Genomic DNA, 21487 nt, shown 5'->3' with positions numbered 1-21487 from the left:
TTGCAGAGCAGTGATACAGGCACCTGCTAAGTGTATCTCCAACTACAGGAACACCACCAAACGCTTTAATCTGCAATGCCAAGAAGACAAAAGTCTTGAAAACTACTTGAAAACTGCGAAAGCTATTACAAACTGTACACACAAAGTTATCTGGAAGGTCAGTGATGAGCATGACAAATTATAATTTGTTTTTCAGTTAATACACATTAATATGGAAACAGATTTATGGCAGCACTAATGCCCAGTCTTATAAGCCTTATAGCCCCGTCTGGAGTCCACCACCAGTCAGTAGACTGACTTCCTTCCAGCTCCCTGCAGCTCTGTCCAGCACAGCCAGAGGAAAGAATGACAGCACTGGACCTACAGAGCCAGAGAGTGAGATAACCAGGCCTCTCTCTGCTTTTTAACTCACTGTCACATGCTGCTTGTTATTGACTCACAGCAGCACATCACTTCATAATGACTTTATCAGAGCAATACTGAGAGCACAGTTAAACCGGAACACATCAGCTCTTATATTTCAAAGACTGATGCCAAACAGAAGGTGCACCATGAGAATTCACCGAGTCACATGACTGTCAGTGTTTATAGGAGACAAATGACCACAACGACGCTGTTGTTATCTTACCTCATTTCACTTTTAACAAAAATCCTGACAGGAGGGATGTAATCATTTAGAGTCAGTTTCACACTTTTAAAGAGCTGCCACAATCCTGATCTGATTTTGATGTCAGTTAAAGAGAAGATGGAAGATCTAACTGGCTGGCAGTTTCCCTTGCCTCCACTGTTTGAGCTAAGCTAACACATTCTGGAGTAACTGCTCTACTGAACACAATAAACATTCACAAAAAAACACCTATTCTCTGTATAGTCTAACACAGAGTGAATAATCCTCATATACATCATTTTATTTGTATTTAGAGTTAGCAATAAGGGTATGTTTTGCTATATTAATAGTATTTGTGTTGTTGATTAACATGTTATTATTAAACAATACAAACCTCTGAAAACCAGTAAACAACCCTGCAATAAAAAATACCTTCAGGATTGTTTGGTCTACCTACTTGGCATATTAAACTGATTTTTTTTTTTTGTTATTTTTTTGCTTTATTTTGAATGTTTCCTCATCCACGTGGTGTTTAGAGTCATTAGTTTGCCCTCTAGTGGTCCCAGTGAGGAACTGCAACACAATATTAAACTTGTGGCTAATACAGTATCATTATCAATATAAATATTATACTAAGATTACGTACATATTATTGATATGATTGTTAGGCAGAGCCATATTTACATCAGTATTGGCAATAAATGCTACCATAAATGGTTATTAAACCATTGCTTCAATAACAGTTTTTTTTAGACCAGTCTACCTGTTAGACTGGCAGAGAACATACAAAAATCTCTGGTGAATACTTTCAAAATACAGTCACCAAACAAGTGCTGAAATGGCTGAATAGTGATAAAGTAGTGGAATCGTAGAAAAATAAAAACACTGTGTGGGAAAGTGTTGCATGGTGATTTTTTCCCCCGATAAAACATAAAGATAGCCAAGCATCGATCCTATAAAATGCAACATTTACAAGCCTGGATTACCTTCTCTTACTCCCATAAAAGAAAGCTGTTTATGATCAATGCTGCATTTGCTCACTGCGCGAGGGGTGTGAAATTACTTCAGTCCATGTGCATGCACCTCACTCATTGTAGAGCATTTATGTTTTATGTGCATATCATATCATATCATCATCAGCTTTTTCAGGGATTATTTCCTTTGGATCTACACCAGAACAGCCTGGCGTTCTTAACTCTGTTGAGATCGTTGGTGGAAACTTTGATCTTCTTATATTCCAACTGGCAAAATAAATTCCAGTCCATAATACCAGCGCCAGCTGATATGTCCTTCTCAGCCAAACAGCCTTACTGTGTGAGCAATGAAACTGAGAAAAATGTAGGAATATATTTTTCTGATGTTAGATCTGATCTGTATTGAGGACCTTTGACATTTTAAGCAGATAAAGGCAATGTCTGTTAATAGGGCCAGGAATTAGCACTTAATTAGAATTATTTAAATGGATAGTTAAGAGAAGAAATATTATAACTGGACTGCACCTAACTAAAGTGGTGTATTGTAGTTGCAAATTTGTTAAAATGTGTAACTGGTCAAAGCGGAGGTGATAAAATATTATTTATCTACAATTGTGTTTATTGTGTTTGTGCGTATTTGTTAGAATATGATTAGGAGAATATGAGTTTGCCACTTCAAAGTACACAGGCTATAGCGATTGGGGCATGTTAACAGCCATCGGGCTACAGCCATGGGTCTTTTTACTGCCAAAATATTTAATATGCATGTGAATTATGATCTCATACAACCCCCCATCAGCCTTAGCTGTACTGTTTTTTGTGTTTATTGCTAAATGGCTAATGTTTCTCATGCTAAAACACTAAACTAAAATGATGAACATCAACATTAAAACTCCTAAAGATCACCATATTAGCATTGTCATTGTTATTGTTTCCATTAGCATTTACCTTGAAGTACTGCTGGGCCTACATACAGCCTCACAAAGCTGCTAGTCTTGTGTCTGCTTTCCTGTTAATCATTTAATGACTCCACATGTATTTTGAGAGTTGCTGTGAGGGCCTTGACCCCCAGGTTTGGTTGGAATAATGATTCCGAAAACTGTGGTCCAAACAGACGAGATGATGACCTAAAACAAATTGCGCATACCAGTTTTTATTTTTTATTATTATTTGCTTTTATAGTCAGTGGGGCAAAACATATATTTTACTTTTCAACTATCTTTTCTAACTGTAATCAAATTATTATATAACACCTTGACATCTTAGTGGTTTATGCGAGTAAACCTCACATCAAAAGTCTCTTGTTCTAGTTCCACTGTGTGTGTGTGTGTGTGTGTGTGTGTGTGTGTGTGTGTGTGTGTGTGTGTGTGTGTGTGTGAGTCTCTCATACATGCTCTGATCGCCATAATCCCCTAACTGTGACTCTCACATGATGAAGAAATCCCACGCCCCACAGTAGCCAGAGGCTAAACACTGCATGGTTACTCCACCTCAGCTCACATGCTCCTCTGTTCATACTGTAGTGAATGCTCGCCCTATGATCCACTTTAGCTTGTGTCAGTCTGACCAGCTGAAAGCACAGAGAGGAACATGAGGAGATATTTTTTGTTAAAAAGGATTCCTTTACCGTGGTTGAGGAGGGACACCACGCAGAATGAGTCCAGTCCGCTCATACCAAAGGTAAGGGGTCACTTTGCTCTCTTTTGAACTTTTCTCATGTTAAGTTGGTATGTGGCCTGTTTTGTTACATTCATTTCCTTAGTAAAGAGTACCTGAAGTGTAATTAAATGTTCGAGGTGGAATTACTTCTCAAAAACTATGATATTAAGTTGCATTTTCTGTTTCCAAAGGCAGGCTCTACAAAAGAGAATGTTGAGGAGCTCAGCCATGTCACCAGTGAATTTCACCAAGCAGGGCCAAACGACGGACAGGATAACAACAGCCCTGTATTCGCAAGTGTCCAACCCCACCACAGATATTCCTTGATAGACTACTTCCTAAAATACTTCCTGTTCCTTTGCAATCTGGTGTTCACAGTTCTGGGCCTGGTGGTTCTTGGTCTGGGGATGTGGGGCCTCATCAGCAAAGAGTCGTTTGCTCAGGAGAAGATCGGCAGTATCGGCACTGACCCAATGCTGATACTCGTGACTCTGGGCTTTGTGTTGACTTTGCTCTGCCTGTCAGGCTGTGTGGGCGCCTTAAGAGAGAACTGCTCCTTACTGAAACTGTTCTCTGCCGCTGTGCTAGTGCTCATCACGGCGCAGGTACTGGTCGCCATTATGGCCTACAGTCTAGGAGATCAGGTTGGAGGCTACCTGCGGTCGGGAATGTTAGCTGCCATGGTGCGCTACCAAGACGACTTGGATCTCAGGTTCATCACGGATGAGATTCAGTCAAATCTACAGTGCTGTGGGGCAGATAACTATCGTGACTGGGAGATCAACATGTGAGTAGAGGGTGACTAACTTGGATATATTTATAAAAAAAAAGTACACCATGACGTTTTGGTCATGATGTAGGAATGCCTTGAAAAAGTAAGTGCTGCACAGACTGTTATTGGATATTTTTTTCCTTTCCTCAGATACTACAACTGCTCAGCTCCAGGAGTGCTGGCCTGCGGTGTCCCTGCGACATGCTGTGTGGACCCTTTGGAGAACGGCACAGTGTGGAACTCTCAGTGTGGTGTAGGAGCCCAGCAGCTGGATGAGTTTACTGCTCAGAGTGTGATCTTCCTGGGCGGTTGTCTGGGGGGAATCTCTCGCTGGATTGAACAGCACGAGGGCCTGATAGGGACAGTTGGAATTGTTGTGCTGGGCGTCCAGATTCTGACTGTGTTTATCACTACACGACTGTTGGAAAGCATCCAGTGGTATAAGGTTTACAGATAACTGCAATGGGCTGATGAATATATTTATTTAATGAGTGCTCAAATGCTTTTGAATCTTCACCTTGTTTGTCACATGCAGTAAACATACTGTACCCTATAAACCATGAGATCAAAAAACAGCTCAGCTGGTTGAAAAAAACTCAGATGACTGCGCCTGTTTTGCCAGAAGAAATGAAAAATAACTATGGATTTTAAGACAGCAAAATCCAACATATAATGTCAAGGTGACAGACAAAAGTGCTATATTCAGCTGGCAAGATTCCGTGTTTGATTCAGAAAGAGATTGTAAGTTTCCAAGCCCAAGAAGACCTATTTAAAGGACCACTCTGCAGGATTTAGTGGCATCTAGCGGTGAAGTTAAAGATTGTTAACTAAATACAGCTCGCCTTCCAAGTGTGTAGGAGAAAATGGTGGTTCAACATGGCGGATTGCTCTAGATAACAACGTCTCATTCTAATGTACCAAAAACACAACAATTCTCATTTAAGGTCAATACACACTAGTGAAAACATTCCTATGAATTTTATAAATCTTCCTAAATGTTAAACACTGGACCTTAAACATTCAGTTACAAGGCATGTTGTGCTTATATGTCTAAATCTACAGTATGTAGGACCCACCTATATACGTCTTACACTGAGCAGTAAAACTTCCCTTCTACCAGACAACATTTATTAACTTTTCATCCCAGCAAAGCACCATCAAATGATACTTAGAATCAAGCACAATTTCCAGTTTTTTTAATGAGCTGTAGCTGAAAACACACACAAAAGAAAATAGTCCCTGAAACAGCATAACAGCACAAAACCACAAACAAAATATAACATATGCTGGTAGACATATTTTGTTACTTTTGGACAGAGGCAGGCTGTTTACCCCTATTTCTTTGTGCTAAGCTAACTGTTGCTAGGCTGTTGCTTCATATTTACCATACGAGGGTGGTATCATTCTTCAACAAGAAAGCCAAAAAGCATACATGCCATTATCAGTGTCAAACTATTAATTTAAGTGTTAGCAAAATACACAGGACATAGCGTGCTAAATTCATGGGAATCAGTTTAAATCCCTGAATTACTTTACTGTTCCGATTGTTTTCAGATTCATGTGTGCTACTCTTTGTCAAAAAGGGACAAATAGAGCATTACATCAGCAATTATGTAAGAAAACACAGTAGCATGGTTTAATAACACACTATGATTGACAAAAACAAGAAATGTTAGAAATTATTCCTAAAAAATCCAAGATTCATTCTGAGTTTGATCAAACATGATGCTGTCAGTTGTGCAGAAACTCTGTCTCTGAAGCCAGTAACTATAGTCACAGCCCCCATGGTAACCTCAGGCAACAGCACAAGAAAACATTCATAATCAGTGGGCAGCTTGAGAGTGATATGAAAATGGTATATGGTTCATGTATAAAACAACTTAAGCAAAGAACAGCATCCATAATATACATCATCTTTTTACATGTTAACCATTTAAAGTCAAAAGTAAAAGTCAATTAATGATCCAGATCAAAACTTGCCACCTCAGTTCCCTTCAGTAGATATAAAAAATAACTTCTCAGGCAAAGAGACTCAGATGATGCCATACTGAGCCAGTTCGTGTAGCTCTAGATGGCTGTAGGCTTCCCATGGGCAGATTACTGTGATGTCTAAAAAAAGGAAGAACAAATAGTGAGTAAAAAAGGAAAAGCTGTGTGGTTTGTGTGTTCTTTTTTGTGGTGCTGCCTAACTTTGGTCATTCTGCTCACCCATGCCAAGCCCTTCCATTCCTGGGATATCCTCTCCAAAGCTGAGGAAGAAAGAAAGCTTTATTGTGTGGAAATATAAACTTACTAAATGACACTCATGACAATTCACTTAAGAAAAGCCTACCCAATGACGCCCCTCTTGGGAGGCTTGCTCTTGAACTGACGGCTGCTCCTCTGTTTAAACTTGGGTGGGCTGGATCCGGGGCCGGTGGCTCTGAGGGGACCTTTGTTTCCAATCTTGGCTTGAGGTTTGGCCACATCCAAATCCATACTGTTGTTGTTTGAACTGTAATGGGACAGATAATATGTTATAAAAAGAAATGTACTCTAAAAATAAAAAAATTATATTTAAATACACTTCCTGTATTTTGCTATTACATTAGACAAATTGATACGAAATTAATTGTGCTGTGATTAGTAAATAACTTAATAACTACAGAAACAGAGACTTGTTGTTTGTATGTTTACAGACAATACAGGCTGCAATGCCACACTCACATTAACAATTAACCCTTTAAGCTTCACAGCACCTTTATAATCAGATTAGTGCGAGCTGCTGAATCTGCTTATGGTCCTAACCCAACAATAGCTCATTAATTACTGCGATTGTCTGCCGGTGAACACAGTTTTTAAAGTAAATTTTATAAAACTATTATTATGATTACAAGGAAAATATGTACCAATGTGGAGGTTTAAATAATTAGAATAAAAAAATCAATTCAGTCATGTGATATTCTAAATATTGCTAAGACCTGTAGCCTCACAGTTACAAATATACACTCAGTGATTTTTTTATGAGGTACAGCGGTACAATCTAATGCAATTCTAACAACTTTTTAAAATGTTATTTATAGTTCTTTGTTTATAAAGTTTATCATGTTCAGTTTTTTGTTGACCCTTGTTGTAAATGTGTACATTCAATGATATGTTCATTATTGAGGTGAGGTATAGAGGTGTTTCTAGTTTTTTACCTTTCCTTTTTACAGCCTGCATGACGGAGGCAGAATGTTAGAGTGCAGTCCAGTACAGTTGCACCACACTACCTATGACCTCAGTGCTAAATTTTTTTATATAATTAACACCTCTATGACATCAAAACTGAACATTATTTAAAGACATAAAAGTAAATTTTATAGCAGATATTATAGATTGCATTAGACAGGTGTACATAATAAAGTGACCACTGGGTGTAGCTCTTCTTAGACACATTGATTTCCCCATTTCCAATACCATTCTAATCAGTGAATTACTTTTTTAATCCAATAAACTGATATCTACGGAGCCCCTAAAGGGACATGGGGGAGAAAAAAAAAGAAACATTTCTAGTGTGCACTAGATACTATCTTGTGTGCACTCGATACTATCTAGTACTATCTAGTGCGCACTAGATACTATGTAGTGCGCACTAGATACTATCTTGTGAGCACTAGATATGGATCCTGTTGTGGCGAATCAACACATGGCTAATTTTAATATTCAAATGAGTATTAAACTAATTTGTCTGTAACTAAAAAATAAATGTTAATTAATCTGTAACCTTTTTTGTTACAGTCCACATTTAAATGCCCTGTCCTGCAGCCGGACACTCATTTGTCCTTCTTTTGAGAAAATAACAAAAACAGTCCACCTTTCGACACATTACCTTGTTAGTTAAATACTTATTGGCTTAAAATGTGTGTCAAAATAAGTAATTTCATTGGTTACATTTTTGTGTTGTGACCTATCAACACAAGGCTAATTTTAATATTCAAATCTAGTTCGCAGTAGATAGGGATCTAGTGCGCACAAGATAGTATCTAGTGCTCACAAGATAGTATCTAGTGCGCACTAGAATCATTTTTAAAAAAATTTTCCCATGTCCCTTTAGGGGCTCCGTAGATATCTTAAATTTGAAGAAACATTTTATTTTTCTCATAATTAAAGAACTTTTGAAGTTGAAAGTACAGAAAAATAAAATAACACAGTGAGACATATTGTTATATAATAACAATATTATTTTTACATATAAACTGACAATGTGTCCAGAAAGCACAGTCTGCAGCTCAAAAACACAATGTAAATCACTGTTAATGCTCACCTGTGATGTGTTATCTTTGGCCGTGTCGCAGAGATCAGGGCTGCTGTTAGATGATGAGTTGTGTCTGGTGAAGCCCTCTTATACACTTCAGACTCTGAGACGATTCTGAGGCTTCCAACCAATAAACTGCAGGGCTCTCCTCACTTGTACACACACAGGTCTCTCACATTGTATATGGAACAGTACATTCATTAGGGATTGGCTGACAGGCAGGTTAAGGGGTTATCTGAGCTAAGACTGACCAGAACAGACACATGACCCCAGAGAAAAAACATCTTCAGAATAACAACGAGGATGTGCGTCAATGGGGGTCCATCAGGACTCATTCAGTCTTCCAGACACGTGCAGTGTAGGGACAGAGCTGTGGGATTTTCTTTCAATATGTCCCATAATGCTCAGTATCTCCCCACCACCTGCAACATTATGCAACGTCTGCAGCCAAGGAACATGCTAGCATGAATGACGACAGCGTTCTCATTCATCAGCAGTCTCTCAGATTGAGTTGCATTATTTCACCCTGGTAATCGCCCCGACACACACATATACCTCCAACACACACAGACACACACCTGGTCCATTCATCTGATGGTATGCTGCAGTTTCTCTCTGTGATCTACTCCATTCATACACATGCACAAACACAGGACACATGTTTGGACACACACTCTCTCTTCCTGTGGATCATATATATATATATATATATATATATATATAATATGTGTATATCAGAGTCAGAATCAGAAATACTTTAATAATCCCCTGGGGGAAATTACTTTTTGGGGGGGGAGGAAAATATGTTTACATGTGTTCAAGAAACTCTGATGTGTGTGGTGCATCTGACAATTTCAGTTATGACTGCTAATGAAGGTCAAAATCAATGATACACAATCCGGATGGTCAGATAGATCAAATAGTTACTGTACTTTCAATATCATCATTGACGCCATCTAGTGGTGTTAGATAGTAACACAAGCAGCAGCAAGATCGTCTGTCATATCAGTGCCTCACTCCGGGATAAAGTTGTCCTCGTCCAATTTACAATTTACACAAGTGTGATCAATGACTGTGATGTAGAAACTTATATATATATATATGTGTGTGTGTGTTGAAAATGCACTTTAGTGAAGTAGGAGACATCTTGTGTTCAGCAGCAAAACTTTAAACAATGAACAAACAATGTTTAATGAGGTTGAAGGAGTAGATGCATTTTTGCAGGATTTTAATGTATAATTTGTAAGAGGGAAACATATCAGACAAACATTACTGTTCCAAGCAGATTATTTGTATATATATGCCTTATATACATGTCTGAAAAGGAAGTACAGCTAAACCAGTAAAGGAGAGGAGTGAGGTCCTCGACACACGACATGCTGCCACTTAGTGGAGTCTTTAAAAACAATGTAATTGATAAAAGTGGGATATATAACTGCAGAGGAGGGGAACTGGATCTTTGTTATTTCCTTTGACAGATCTTTTCCAGGTGAGCCAGTACCACTGACAGTACACGGTACCCGAGAAACCACACGGAGTGAGAGCTCTTCACTTCCTCCCTCCCTCCTGCCGCTTTGGGTTTGAGGTTCCTGTGTCAAAGGTTAAACACGCTGTTCCACGTGTGTTATTGTTTTGTTAAGCCAATTCATTTGTGATGCGCTGAAATAAACGATAGTAACATGGGAAAGAATAAAAGGAACAAGCCAAACGAGTCAGGAAAACAAGCGGACAAGGCCGGAAGAAATCCAAGGTAACGTAAAGCTAACAGAAAAACTGCTGGCTAGCTAACGTTAGCTGTTAGCTGCTATTAGTTGCGAGCTATTAAAAAAAAGAGATTCAACTTGTTTAACGTTACATCATCCTTGTGTTTAAGTCGTTAAGTTAAGAATGTGTGCCTTTTAAAATGTTGACTCCACTTTTTTTTCCTGAACGCTGTCGGGACTGTAATGTGTCTAAACTTCAGTGATAAGAAGCTGAAACGAGATGGGAAACCTAAGAGAGCCAAACCAGACCACCTGAAAGACATCCCCTTTAGGCTCCGAGAGATCATGAAGAGCAAGGAGAGAATGAAAACGGGACCCTTCAAGGCCAAAAAGCTTAAAGACGGTGAGTGGAAAAGCTTCTTTATACTTCTGTTATACATCCTTATACATCCTTATGTAGTGACTGCCTGTTAAAGTTACTGTAACACATTTAAATAAGTATTTCTGATTCTGATTCTACTGTTTATTCATTTATTATAATAATAATAATAATAATAATACATTTTATTTATAAGCGTTTTTCTAAATACTCAAAGACACTTTACATAAAAACATAAAAGCAGCAAAACAACATCAAATAGTAAAACATTAAAAACACATCAGACTAAGCTCAACATTAAAAGCAATTTTAAAAAGGCCATGGGTTTGTTTATAACCAATGAGGAAGTTGTGTCTTTGTCTCTACAGTCATTCCCCCTAAAGGTAAACCAGAGGACTCCCAGGATGGAGACATACCTGTCCCACATTTCAAGAGGAGAAAGCAGGAAAGTGAGAAAGCATACGTACGGCGCATGGAGAATGAGACAAATCACGTCCTCTTCCTCACCAAGAACCAGGTAGACAGAAAGCCTGAGCTGGATATAGATGAACAAGAGAAGCCTGCAGACAAGGGCAAGTCTGAGAAAAAGAAAGAGTGAGTATACAGCTGTTTCTCCCAGTGTTTGTGTCGATGTGGGGCCAACCGAGTCCTTGATGACACATAGCTAATCGGTTCGATCTTTGTTGTCTTGCTACAGGTATGATAAAGGCAGATTACAGAGACTGCAACTGAAGAAGTTGGACAGACAGGAGGACATGTTGGAAAAAGAGATGTTTGTTGGTAATGAAAGCATATTTATTCAGGAACATTTGCCACTGAAGGATGTGAGGGAGGAGGTATTTCCTCTTATTTCATTATAAACATGCACTGATCAAACTAGTTGTCTAGAAGCTGATACTTCCTGAAAAAATCTAAGGAACCCACCAGGATTATATTCTCCAGGTTTATCAGAAAAAGTATCCCTAAGCCTTTCAGTGATTTATAATTGCACTGCAGAAACATATATTCTAAAGCCAATTGGAAGTCATAATATTTGTTTTAATTTAAACAGGAGTAACTTCTTGTTATAATTTTGACACAAGCTTTTGAATGTGCTGTAGCTGTCTAATGATCATTTGATGGGGGAAATCAAAAAAGAGACCTTTGCAATGATCCACTGTGCTAAAAAGGCATTTATTTTTCAAAAAATGTGTGAGAGCTTCAAATCTATAATTCTTGCTGTTTCCCTACAGCAAAATTGCTACAGATTTTACCTTTAATGCGAGTGAATTTTGTTTATTTTTGGTGTGTAGCCCTGAATTCAAAGTGAGAAGTAACCAGCTGATTTTCTCCAGGCCAAGCTTATGAAAAAGCTGCAAAATGTTTATTTTTCTCATTACATGTAATGCAAAGGGATTACAGAGTAAAATATTTTGTGTTTGTGTACTGATATGATGGGTTTTTGTTTTGTAGATAATGTTCCCTTTGGTGAAGTTTCAATGGCCCCGCCGTCTTTGAGTTTCAAACCCAGGAAAGCTCCGGGCAAATCTCAGGTAACTTGCTATGCAGTTATCCCATGTCATTTTGGTTATTTTAATAGTTGAGTAAGAGGTTAACTGAGTTTTTTTTTTTTTCTCTTCCACCTGCGTCATCCAAAAGGGATCAAAGAACCTGCTTCTCAACTCTCTCCTCGGCCACACCGTGGCTTCCACAACCAAGCCCTCCATGGCCAGACAGAGAATAATGGAGGAGGAGAGGGTGCGAGCGGTGGAGGCCTACCGTCATCTTAAGAAACAGAAACAGCTGCAGAACGAGGCCAGGACTGCCGGTCTGGAAAAACTCAAAAGCCTTCAGTGACGTTTTGTGTCAAAGAAAGTCAGCAGGGCAGTTCCTATTGTAAGATAACCACGAGCAGACGGACTGTATTATGTAACTATGGAATATTCCAGCGAGGGAGCTTACCACAGTGTAGCTAACTGTCAGGGAAAGTAGCAAACATTTGCATCCACAGGCCACAGTATGAGATAAGTTACTATCAGCATTCCCACTGCCACTCTCAATATCACATTTAGCTCAAAAGAGAACAAGACATGCACTATTATTAATGCCTGTTTAAATCTGAATACAAAGGACAAACTGATGACGGCTAAACACATCCAGACAGGTGACTTCTGTTGATTTGTCACCCTGTAACTGTGTTGGATGTTTACTGGCAAGTGTTCATTTACGCTGTGTTCATCGTTTAGGGTAACATTTGTGATATGGTAGACAATAAAATCATCAAGGATAAACCTTTGATTGTTTGCTGTGGACCCACTAGATGGCAGTCCTCCAGTAGAAAGCTGGTTTCATATTGTTTGTATGGGGAGTGAACTGAATTATTTTCGACTTTTTGTAAAGCAAAACATTTTTCTTTTTTGTGGCACAACATGCAATATTATATATGTGAACGTATGGTTGTAGTCAACAATACCATATAGATATACAGAGCACTTTAAGGACTTCTCGTCCATATTGTCTTAAAAAGATGAGGTTCAAAGTTAATTCCTGCTGTTGAGAAACAAGTCTTACCACCAGGTATATTCGCCAGCTGTCGCGGAGCTTTCAGCAGGTAACACGGTCAACCCTTGAAGATTGCATGATAGTTTTTCTCAGCTGCGGTTGCCAAGCGCAAGAAATAATTTTGGACCTCACTTATAGGAATACATTCTAAAAATGTGGGGGAAATTAACTATAAAAGCTGTCCCTTGTTTTCTCATGTACCTCTCTGAGAGCCTGAATCCTGGGACAAATAAATCACATCAGCTTTTTTTCAGATCACTTATTAGAGCCTGGCACAGCTATTTACTTTTGTAATCCGTTAAAGGTTTACCCCCATGAACAAGGCCTTTGTTTAAATATTGGCCTCTGGGACAAACTGTACAAGTTCAGAGATGTTTTGTTGTTCTTTCAAAGCATCGTAGATCTAAAAGCAAACATTATATTCATATATTTGTGATATAGTGAATGATATCACTAGATCCTATTACCTATTAATATTAAATCCCTGTTGTCTGGTCGGTGCTTACACTGATTTCTGTTTGATCAGCTTTTTTTTTTTTTCCTACGTCCATGTTTGTCCTCTGAGGGTTGTCACAGTGACAAGGAAATGCATTAAGTGGGAACAGCTGCTTGTGATTGGTAGTGCTGACTCCTTTGAGCCAGGCTCAACCACTACTGGTCATGTAACCACCCGTGTCCATGTGCACAAGACAGCTATTCATATTATCAGGGGATTACAGTTGCTGCCTGTCAGAGAAAGATGCTTTTTTTTTATTTATGTCAGCTCAAGTCACTGTTGATGAGGAATTCATGTCTAATGTATTAATCTAAAGCTAACCAGGTCAGTGACATTAGACTGACAAAGTAAAGAGTCGGACATTGTTGGGAAATGCAAATAGAATGTTATATCAAATGTCTCTACTCCTTCTTTTGTTTAAATTTAAATTTGGATTAGTCCTGTTGTGATCAGGTTGTTTGACAAGACCACTGGTCTTTGCACCTTCATGCAGGAGATTAAAGGGTGCAGGCACAAGCACATGTTCTTTTCTGATGTGTCTGATTTCCAGTTGGTGAGCAATTTCGTCTCTGAGCAAGTACTCATGGCTGCTGACAGTACAGGATGGTGGGAGTAATTGGGAGAGAGCCTACTCAGCCTGCTGCTAGGCAGCCGCAGCTCATTCTGAAGCTCTTAAAGTGTGTGTGAGTGTGTGTGACAAATTATATGTGAGTAATTGTTCCTCTCCCTGTAGAGAAAAGGAAGAGCTCATAAGTCAAAGCAGTTGTCAATGCTAATTTGTGTTTCCATGATAATGTTTTGAATATACAGTATGTTTATTTAAAAACCATATACCCTCAGTAGCATTTTAAAACTTAGTTTTTTTCAGTAATTAAACCACGTTCATTCATAGTGTGATTATTTGCATTCATTTTTATCAGAAACTACATCAAATATATTGTTAATGCCTAAACTCAAAATATAAGTGTACACACTAAGACTGTTACAGTCCTAGATTCAAACTAGGAAGAGAATTACAAGGGATTTATTATCGTATATTACTGTTTGGTTAGTGTGACATTCCCACCATATCCCTCGGTGCCACATAAAATAGTTGCTTACACCACAGTATGAGACTGTTTATCAAGCCAATATATGTAAATAACTGCTCTATGTACTGCACATGCTGATCCTTGTGATACTTCCTCTTGCATTATCCCAAATGTGCCGCCTTGAGAGTTGTGTTACCTGTTACAGTGATCCAACAGCCGCACAGGATTTAAGTAACATGTATATGTTTAATAAGTTACATTTTTTTATACCTTTTACATACAGTTGAATTTTTATAAATCCAGGACACTACAAAATCATATGGCTTTCAGAGGAAGTCTGCCACAGCATTATTTCACAAGTGAACGGAGTATGTTTAACAACAGAAACAAATCAGCAGTTTTATGACAAGAAAAACATCAGTGAGAACACACATTTTCAATGTTTGTGAATAAAAACTTGTAACAGTTACATTATAGACCTTTAAACTCTGCACCTAATTCCTGTCTACTGTTTCTCCACCTACAGAAAATCAGTTGTCACCTGGAAATGTTACACAGTGTTCCACTTTGGGATTTAGATTTGTAGAGACAGAACAGTTTTTGGTCTTGCTCTTAGCTAGAATGTAAAGTAGATGCTTCCCCATAGGGATACATAAATGCCACTCTTTATCTCAGGTTATTTACTTTTCTTTTGTCCAATGAATGAAGTTACAGTAAAGTAAAGCTGGTTTATAGCTGACAGTAAAAAAACGGATAGGGCACTATTTTCCATTAAGTGAGGATAGGAATGAAATAGAGGAGCTGAGGCGCAAACTTTCCATATGAAAATCATTTTGGCCATAAACTACCACTCATAAGTTTGGGGTCACCTGTTATATTGATGTTTTTATTCTTCAATACTGGCTTTTTTAACAGTACAAACAGTAGGCTATTCAGACACCAGATGTGTCATTTACATCTGAAATAGTGTTAGCCTCAAATGAGAATAAATGATTCAAACTTCTATTTAGGAGTTGCCCTCACAGTGTTGCATCAAGGGAGAATACTGCTGCAACCATTTTCCCCCCAAATACCCTTCAATTTTGAAAATCACAAGTGACCCTAAATTCTTATTAAACCATTTAAAAGCGTGAAAGACCATTCAAAAACAGAGTAGCGCTCTCAGCCATCTGACTACCGAATGAAGTTTTTGTGGCAGGCGAGTCCTAACTTTTGAGCGGTTTATACATTTGCCTTCATAAGATGTCCATCTCCTATATTGTCAGTGTCTTTACAACCTTTGATTCGTGTCACTCAGCCCTTGTGCATACAAAACAGACAAACAATGCACGAACATTAGAAGAAATAAAGTATAAGAAGTGTGTGAGAGGAGCTAGGTCACATTACCGCCTATTGCTGTAGTTTAAACACTGTTATTATTTAAAGCATCTTCCTGAGGAAGAGAAAGGGGGACATGTTACATTTGATACTAGGACAAACCGCTGGTGGATTTTTTTTTCATAGCTCTAACAACTGAGCGTTGAGTGGTGACTCTTGACTCGCGCTGCCTGTATGTGACAGTCCTTAAGAAGGTAAGGAGTCGATTGAACGAGACAGGGAGCTGCTGCTTCCTGGATTCAAAGACGGGGTTCTGGCTCGAGGGAACAGCGTGCCTGGGTCCATCTTTAGAAACGCACAAAGAAGTGATTATTTTAGATGTGAACAGAATAAGGAAATGTTCTCTCTCTCTGTGTGTGTGTGTGTGTGTGTGTGTGTGTGTGTGTGTGTGTGTGTGTGTGTGTGTGTGTGTGTGTGTGTGTGTGTGTGTGTGTGTGTGTGTGTGTGTGTGTGAGTGAGTGAGTGAGTGAGTGAGTGAGTGAGTGAGTGAGTGAGTGAGTGAAATACTGTGTACACTCACCTTAGTCAGACCCTTGGCAATCAGGGCTATTTCAGTGGGCTGGTACACACAACTGCGTAGCTGACCATTGTAAGCACCATATGGAGACACTGGCTTTGTGGGTACTGGTAAAAGAAAAAGAAAGGAGAAGTATTGGAAAATAAGAAAGAGCGTTGGCTGCTGGTGTTTTTTTTTATGAAAAACACAAACACATTTTGAGACATCTGCCATTGTTTGAAGAGACAGACATTTACTCAAGCTGACCATTTAAGGGAATCAATATTTGCTGCATCTGCTAGTTGCATATTGTAAAATTTTGAAAGCACACTGCAGTGTCTCCTATTTTAAATATGACATACTCAGACACTTAATTTCTCTTATATTTTTCACCAACCTGACAACAAAAAAAGTTTGCTGTCACTATTTTCTCTTTCCTAATTAGTGTCTGTTTGTCAGCATTGAAAATATTAAGAGTTGTACTATTGGTACACTTCCAAGCAAACAAGTGAACTAATTATATTATTTAAAGACTTTGTAACTGTGATGTGGTAAAGTAAGTTCCAAGTAAGCAACTGATGTAACTGCTTCATAATATTGGCCAAGGATACAACCTTCAATAAGTAGATCAGATTTTTGTCCTAAAAGAGGGCAGGCATGGTTTCTGAGTGGCACATATTTAGCTTTATCCTATAAGTAGATTCCCATGGGCGCTGCCAGACACTAATACATGTGGACTTGGGCCTGGCGTGTCAAACAGGTAAGCACGAAGGAGTCCTAATTTTACGGACTGGGATGCACGCTCCACTGAATGGGTTTTGTTTGGGGTGTTTTTTGCACGGTAGGTAGCATCCAAATCAACACATTCAACAGGCAAAGTAGTACACAGCATGTTATATAAAGTATTTACACCCAGAAATCTCCCTCACACACTTCAACACTGAATGGTTGAATAACAGTGGAAGCTACATTTAGGTTCATTAACAGTTCCCCTTCAGCTTCACAGAGATTGAGCAGTGAGAGTAGGAGGAAAACTGTAAGTCCAAATCTGCGAAGATGACGCAAGCCTCGTCTGTCATCATTTGTGTTTTTACATATTTTTCCTTGTAAACATTTGTTTTTCACTTCAGTGTCCCATGGCTGACATGATTTGAGCCAAACATGTAACAGATTTCTTGGTAATCACACTTGAAGCTAGAAGTAGAGAGCTCAACACAGTGTATCACGAGAAAACACATGCAAATGGAGAAAACACAACCAAATACTGAAGCTTTGCAAGTAGCACAGACAGCAACGGAAACTGTTTCCAGGGACTCATGAAGATATTGAAGTCAGCTTTCCATAAGTGATGTGGGAAAATTAGCTAAGTTGTTAGTTTTTTCGGTGGTGTTCGCAATCGTGTGGGTCACTTTTTTAGTGTCCCCCAGAAACAGTTTCTGTAGCTGTCTGTGCTACTTGCAAAGCAATCTGCATTTGGTTGTGTTTTCTCTATTTTCATGTGTTTTCTCAAGTTGTAGTGTGCTGAGCTCCCAAGGCCATACTTTTAGCTTCAAGTGTGATTACCAAGAAATCTATTACATGTTTAGCTCAAATCATGTCAGCCATGGGACACTGAGTGTTTCTGTATTGAGTTCTCTATGTTCAGTGTTTTCTTTCTAAATGCTGCACACATATTGTCAAACTGGTAAAGATGTTCTCTAAAAGGGAGACTGAGTTGGGCCCTTGTGTGAGGAGGGCCTTCAAAGATACTAGAATGGATAGCTCTGGATGTGGGGAGGGGTCTATCCACAGAGTCCATAATTTTGTGCTTTGGCCCTGCAATGCAAGAACTGAACAAAGACTGTAAATTAAAAATATTCCTCCATTTTGACAAAAACTGTATAAGAGGATGGAACAATGACAATGGTTATACTGACAAATAATTACAGTGAACATGCTGCAAGTTGTTATTCTAACAAACAGAGAGACTAACAAATAGCAGTAATTATTATAGTAAGTATTATGTCACAATCTTTTCCTTTGCCACTAGAGGAAACAGTAATGGTACCTCCCATTACACTGTAGCGCCTCATTATGTCATATAGCTCACCTGTGCTTGGTTGGAATCGTATGAGCACAAATAAATCATTTAATTGGTGTGACTGTTCTGCTGATTTAGATTTCTGATTCTGAGGATTAAGCACCGATCTAGACATAATGTGGCTGAGCGCAGTGAGACCATGTAAGACCATGATGTGTCATGCTGTACCTGCTGGAGGCTCATCCATAGAAAAGGCCTTATTCTCCATGTACACGTTCTGGTGGGGTGGCTCCAGCTCCTTCAGGATGTTGTCATATACCATGCTCCTGGCGGGATAAACATCTCCATCATGTGGCTCTTCCTGATCTGGGTCCTTCTGGGTCAGTAAGCAGATCTCTGGGATGGTGTAGAGGCATAGGAATACCCAGGCGTTTGACACCACAGCTACAGCCAGAGTAGGGTCGTCCCAGGTGTCATTCCCAGCCGCTCTGTTCCCATATATGTACATGACAACCCAAGCTACCCAGATAGCCAAGGTGAGGAGCCCTGTGACCAGGATGAAAGCTCCATCTCGGCGCCACTGCTTGTGCTTGTGTGTCAGTGAGGGCACAGGCATCAGCACCACAGCTAGCAACAGGACCATCACATAGATCAGAGACATCACAAAGTCCAGGTTAGCAATGTTGCAGGACAGGTCAGGGATAATGACATCTCTGGGTGGGCTCCCGACCATAGTGATGATAAGCCACTCTGTGTTGATGATCACCTCAACCAGCCACAGACCCATGGCTCCCAGGCATAACATCCAGCTCCTGGGCCCCCGGCCTCGCCGCTGCAGCAGAGCGAGCCACAACCCATGCATTGCTAGGCAGGCTAGACAGCCTGCAAACAGTACTCCAAAGAGGAACCTCCGTGCTGCACAGCTAGTGGAGTACCGGCCCACAATGAAGGCAAAAGAAAGTCCAAAGAGTCCCAGAGTAAAGATCAGAATGCCCGCCTGCAGGGCCACCATACCTTTTCTCTTCTTGTCTGTTACAAATGGCAGCGAGGCCATGAGAATGATGAACAGGAGAAAGGAAGTTACCACACCGGCAGCAGCAACGGCCTCCACCACGACCCCCCACACTGTAGTCAGGTCACACAGGTTGTAATATATGGAGCTGATAGTGGGACCACATCCTTTTGGAGCACTGGCCATGGCTTCACTGTAGGTTTAAAAAATACCCTGATTATTTAAGCATTCATGCAGATACTATAGTTACACGCTATATTATTTGCATCATTAAAAGAGGAATGCAAAGACCAACAATTGACTTTGCAATATATATAGTATATAGTAGTGGTACACATATACTACTGTCGCCCAGCGAGTATGTATATATATACATATATATATTATAAACCATTCACACACTGTACTGTCATACTTTGTTAACCTAAAATTGCTTCCCGTTGAAATACATTTGAGTCTCTGAAGAATCCAAACAAATTGTCTCCCCTGTCTTTAATTACAGCATGGAGTCATGTTATAATCCCAGCGCAGTCTAGCCGTATTGCTACACCATCTAATTTGCATCTTGACATCATTTTAACATTTTAACAGGAGACATAATGAGTATTCCCAGTATTCCCATATATTGGAGTCATTCGGTGATCAAATACAGTTTGATCTAATTGTAAGATTGTATTTAACTTTCTGAAGTTGAATACAATCTTCAAATTAAATGAGGCAAAAGGCCCGAGGCTATAATCGTTATCATCAGTTTTACATAAGCACGTTAATAGTATATGGCTGAATATGATTTTAAAACATTAGTTAGAGTAATATTACAGCCTGTAGTGACTTCTTACCCGGACTGATGACAGTGATACACAGCTCCAACAGGTGAGATTAACCCACCTTAGAAAAAACACAAAACTTTGCCTTGCCCTGTAATATTAGTTGTTGTTTCGACTATTATCAGGCTCCTGACAGATGATTCGGCCGATTTCCAAAGCATCCAGATATTCACTTAATGGATCCACGAGTCAGTCCGGGCGGTGATCATGGACAGTCCTCCATCTGCCCACTCCTTCTCTGGTCAACCATGTTATAATGGACTCACCGGCAGTCGCATCAGAGCAGTTACGGTTACTATAACTCCGTGAAGAGACAGTCTCTCTATCCCCTCTGTCTCTTAACCCAACCTCTATGGTGTGCAGCTTTGCATATTCTGTGAGATTAACATCCAGCCTGCTTATTTGTTTCAGGCAGCTTACATCCAAACAAAGGGACCACTCACCTCTCAAGTGAGAAGTTTCCGCTTGTAGGCCTTTATATGTAACATGGTCTGTGACCTGTTTAACATGCAGAGACTTTCATTTCAAACGCATTGGTGGTTGATGATTAATGGCTTTCACGGGGTTAGTAATCAGATCGGTTTTCTGATTAGTCTCCTGCAGGTGATTTCTTATAAAATGATCAGCTGCTGCAAATACAGCAGTTCACCTTTTAAGTTGGCCCACTTTCTGTTTAACAGACGAAAAAAAAAAGGTCTGCATAAAGGTTAATTTGAGAAGTATTCGACTCTAATAAATGCCATGTAGTGCACGCACACTAGATAAATTAATACTTAATACATAAACACTTACAGGCTGAGATATATGATCATACAGTCAATCAGAGTCTGTGTTTTCTATTAAAGCTATAAGCACTTCAGAATAGTCAGCATCAGAGAGGAGAGTGTGTATCCAGTTTGCAGAGCCACCTGGTGGAAAATATTGTTACAGGAGAGATGGACTCTTCACAACAGATTACACAACCAAATAGATCTTGTTATTGATCTGTCGAAGGCCGAAACACTTAACAACCATTTGATTAATTGGAATATTGACAGATGCCATTGATTTTAAGATTTGAAATGCTCAGTTAACTTGAGAAATATTGATGAACAATGTTTTTTTTCAATTGTAACACGTGTGGTACATGTAACATTGTAAACATTGTCAGTACTTTTTTGTTGTTGTGCCAATAAAAATATGTATTAAATGTCATACACTGCTAACTAACTTTTTAGTTACTGCAGCATTCTGTCAGATCAGAGAATATATTAGAATACAGTATAAGAGCAGAATAAAGTCTCTTAGGAGTATATTTATTTACACTTGATCTTCCTC

General features: G+C 39.3%; 4 protein-coding genes across 4 annotated transcripts; 2 read left to right on the top strand and 2 right to left on the bottom strand.

Moving 5' to 3' along the window:
* Positions 1-3060: 3060 nt before the first annotated feature.
* On the top strand, positions 3061-6577 carry LOC127356922 (tetraspanin-10). The gene is made up of 3 exons (XM_051389001.1): positions 3061-3261; positions 3432-4027; positions 4163-6577. Exons 1-3 carry the CDS (start codon positions 3172-3174, stop codon positions 4467-4469), a joined length of 993 nt encoding a protein of 330 aa, XP_051244961.1. The 5' UTR covers positions 3061-3171; the 3' UTR covers positions 4470-6577.
* Positions 5975-6490, bottom strand: LOC127356923 (retinal cone rhodopsin-sensitive cGMP 3',5'-cyclic phosphodiesterase subunit gamma-like). Its single transcript, XM_051389003.1, has 3 exons — positions 6345-6490; positions 6221-6261; positions 5975-6121 (listed from the first exon to the last, which is right to left on the bottom strand). Exons 1-3 carry the CDS (start codon positions 6488-6490, stop codon positions 6045-6047), a joined length of 264 nt encoding a protein of 87 aa, XP_051244963.1. The 3' UTR covers positions 5975-6044.
* A 3270-nt stretch (positions 6578-9847) lies between the features above and the next one.
* Positions 9848-13926, top strand: ccdc137 (coiled-coil domain containing 137). The gene is made up of 6 exons (XM_051388389.1): positions 9848-10038; positions 10252-10394; positions 10739-10964; positions 11068-11150; positions 11823-11902; positions 12009-13926. The coding sequence occupies exons 1-6, from the start codon at positions 9968-9970 to the stop codon at positions 12204-12206; spliced, it is 801 nt and encodes a 266-aa protein (XP_051244349.1). The 5' UTR covers positions 9848-9967; the 3' UTR covers positions 12207-13926.
* A 738-nt stretch (positions 13927-14664) lies between these two features.
* Positions 14665-20601, bottom strand: LOC127356558 (G-protein coupled receptor family C group 5 member C-like). The gene is made up of 4 exons (XM_051388388.1): positions 20183-20601; positions 18560-19536; positions 16336-16439; positions 14665-16100 (listed from the first exon to the last, which is right to left on the bottom strand). Exons 2-4 carry the CDS (start codon positions 19527-19529, stop codon positions 16002-16004), a joined length of 1173 nt encoding a protein of 390 aa, XP_051244348.1. The 5' UTR covers positions 19530-19536; positions 20183-20601; the 3' UTR covers positions 14665-16001.
* Positions 20602-21487: the final 886 nt, after the last annotated feature.

The sequence above is a fragment of the Dicentrarchus labrax genome, unplaced genomic scaffold (assembly GCF_905237075.1).
Source record: "Dicentrarchus labrax unplaced genomic scaffold, dlabrax2021, whole genome shotgun sequence".
NCBI classification, from domain to species: domain Eukaryota; kingdom Metazoa; phylum Chordata; class Actinopteri; family Moronidae; genus Dicentrarchus; species Dicentrarchus labrax.
The sequence above is the reverse complement of the archived record's forward strand: the minus strand, read 5'-3'. Positions and strand labels throughout refer to the sequence as shown.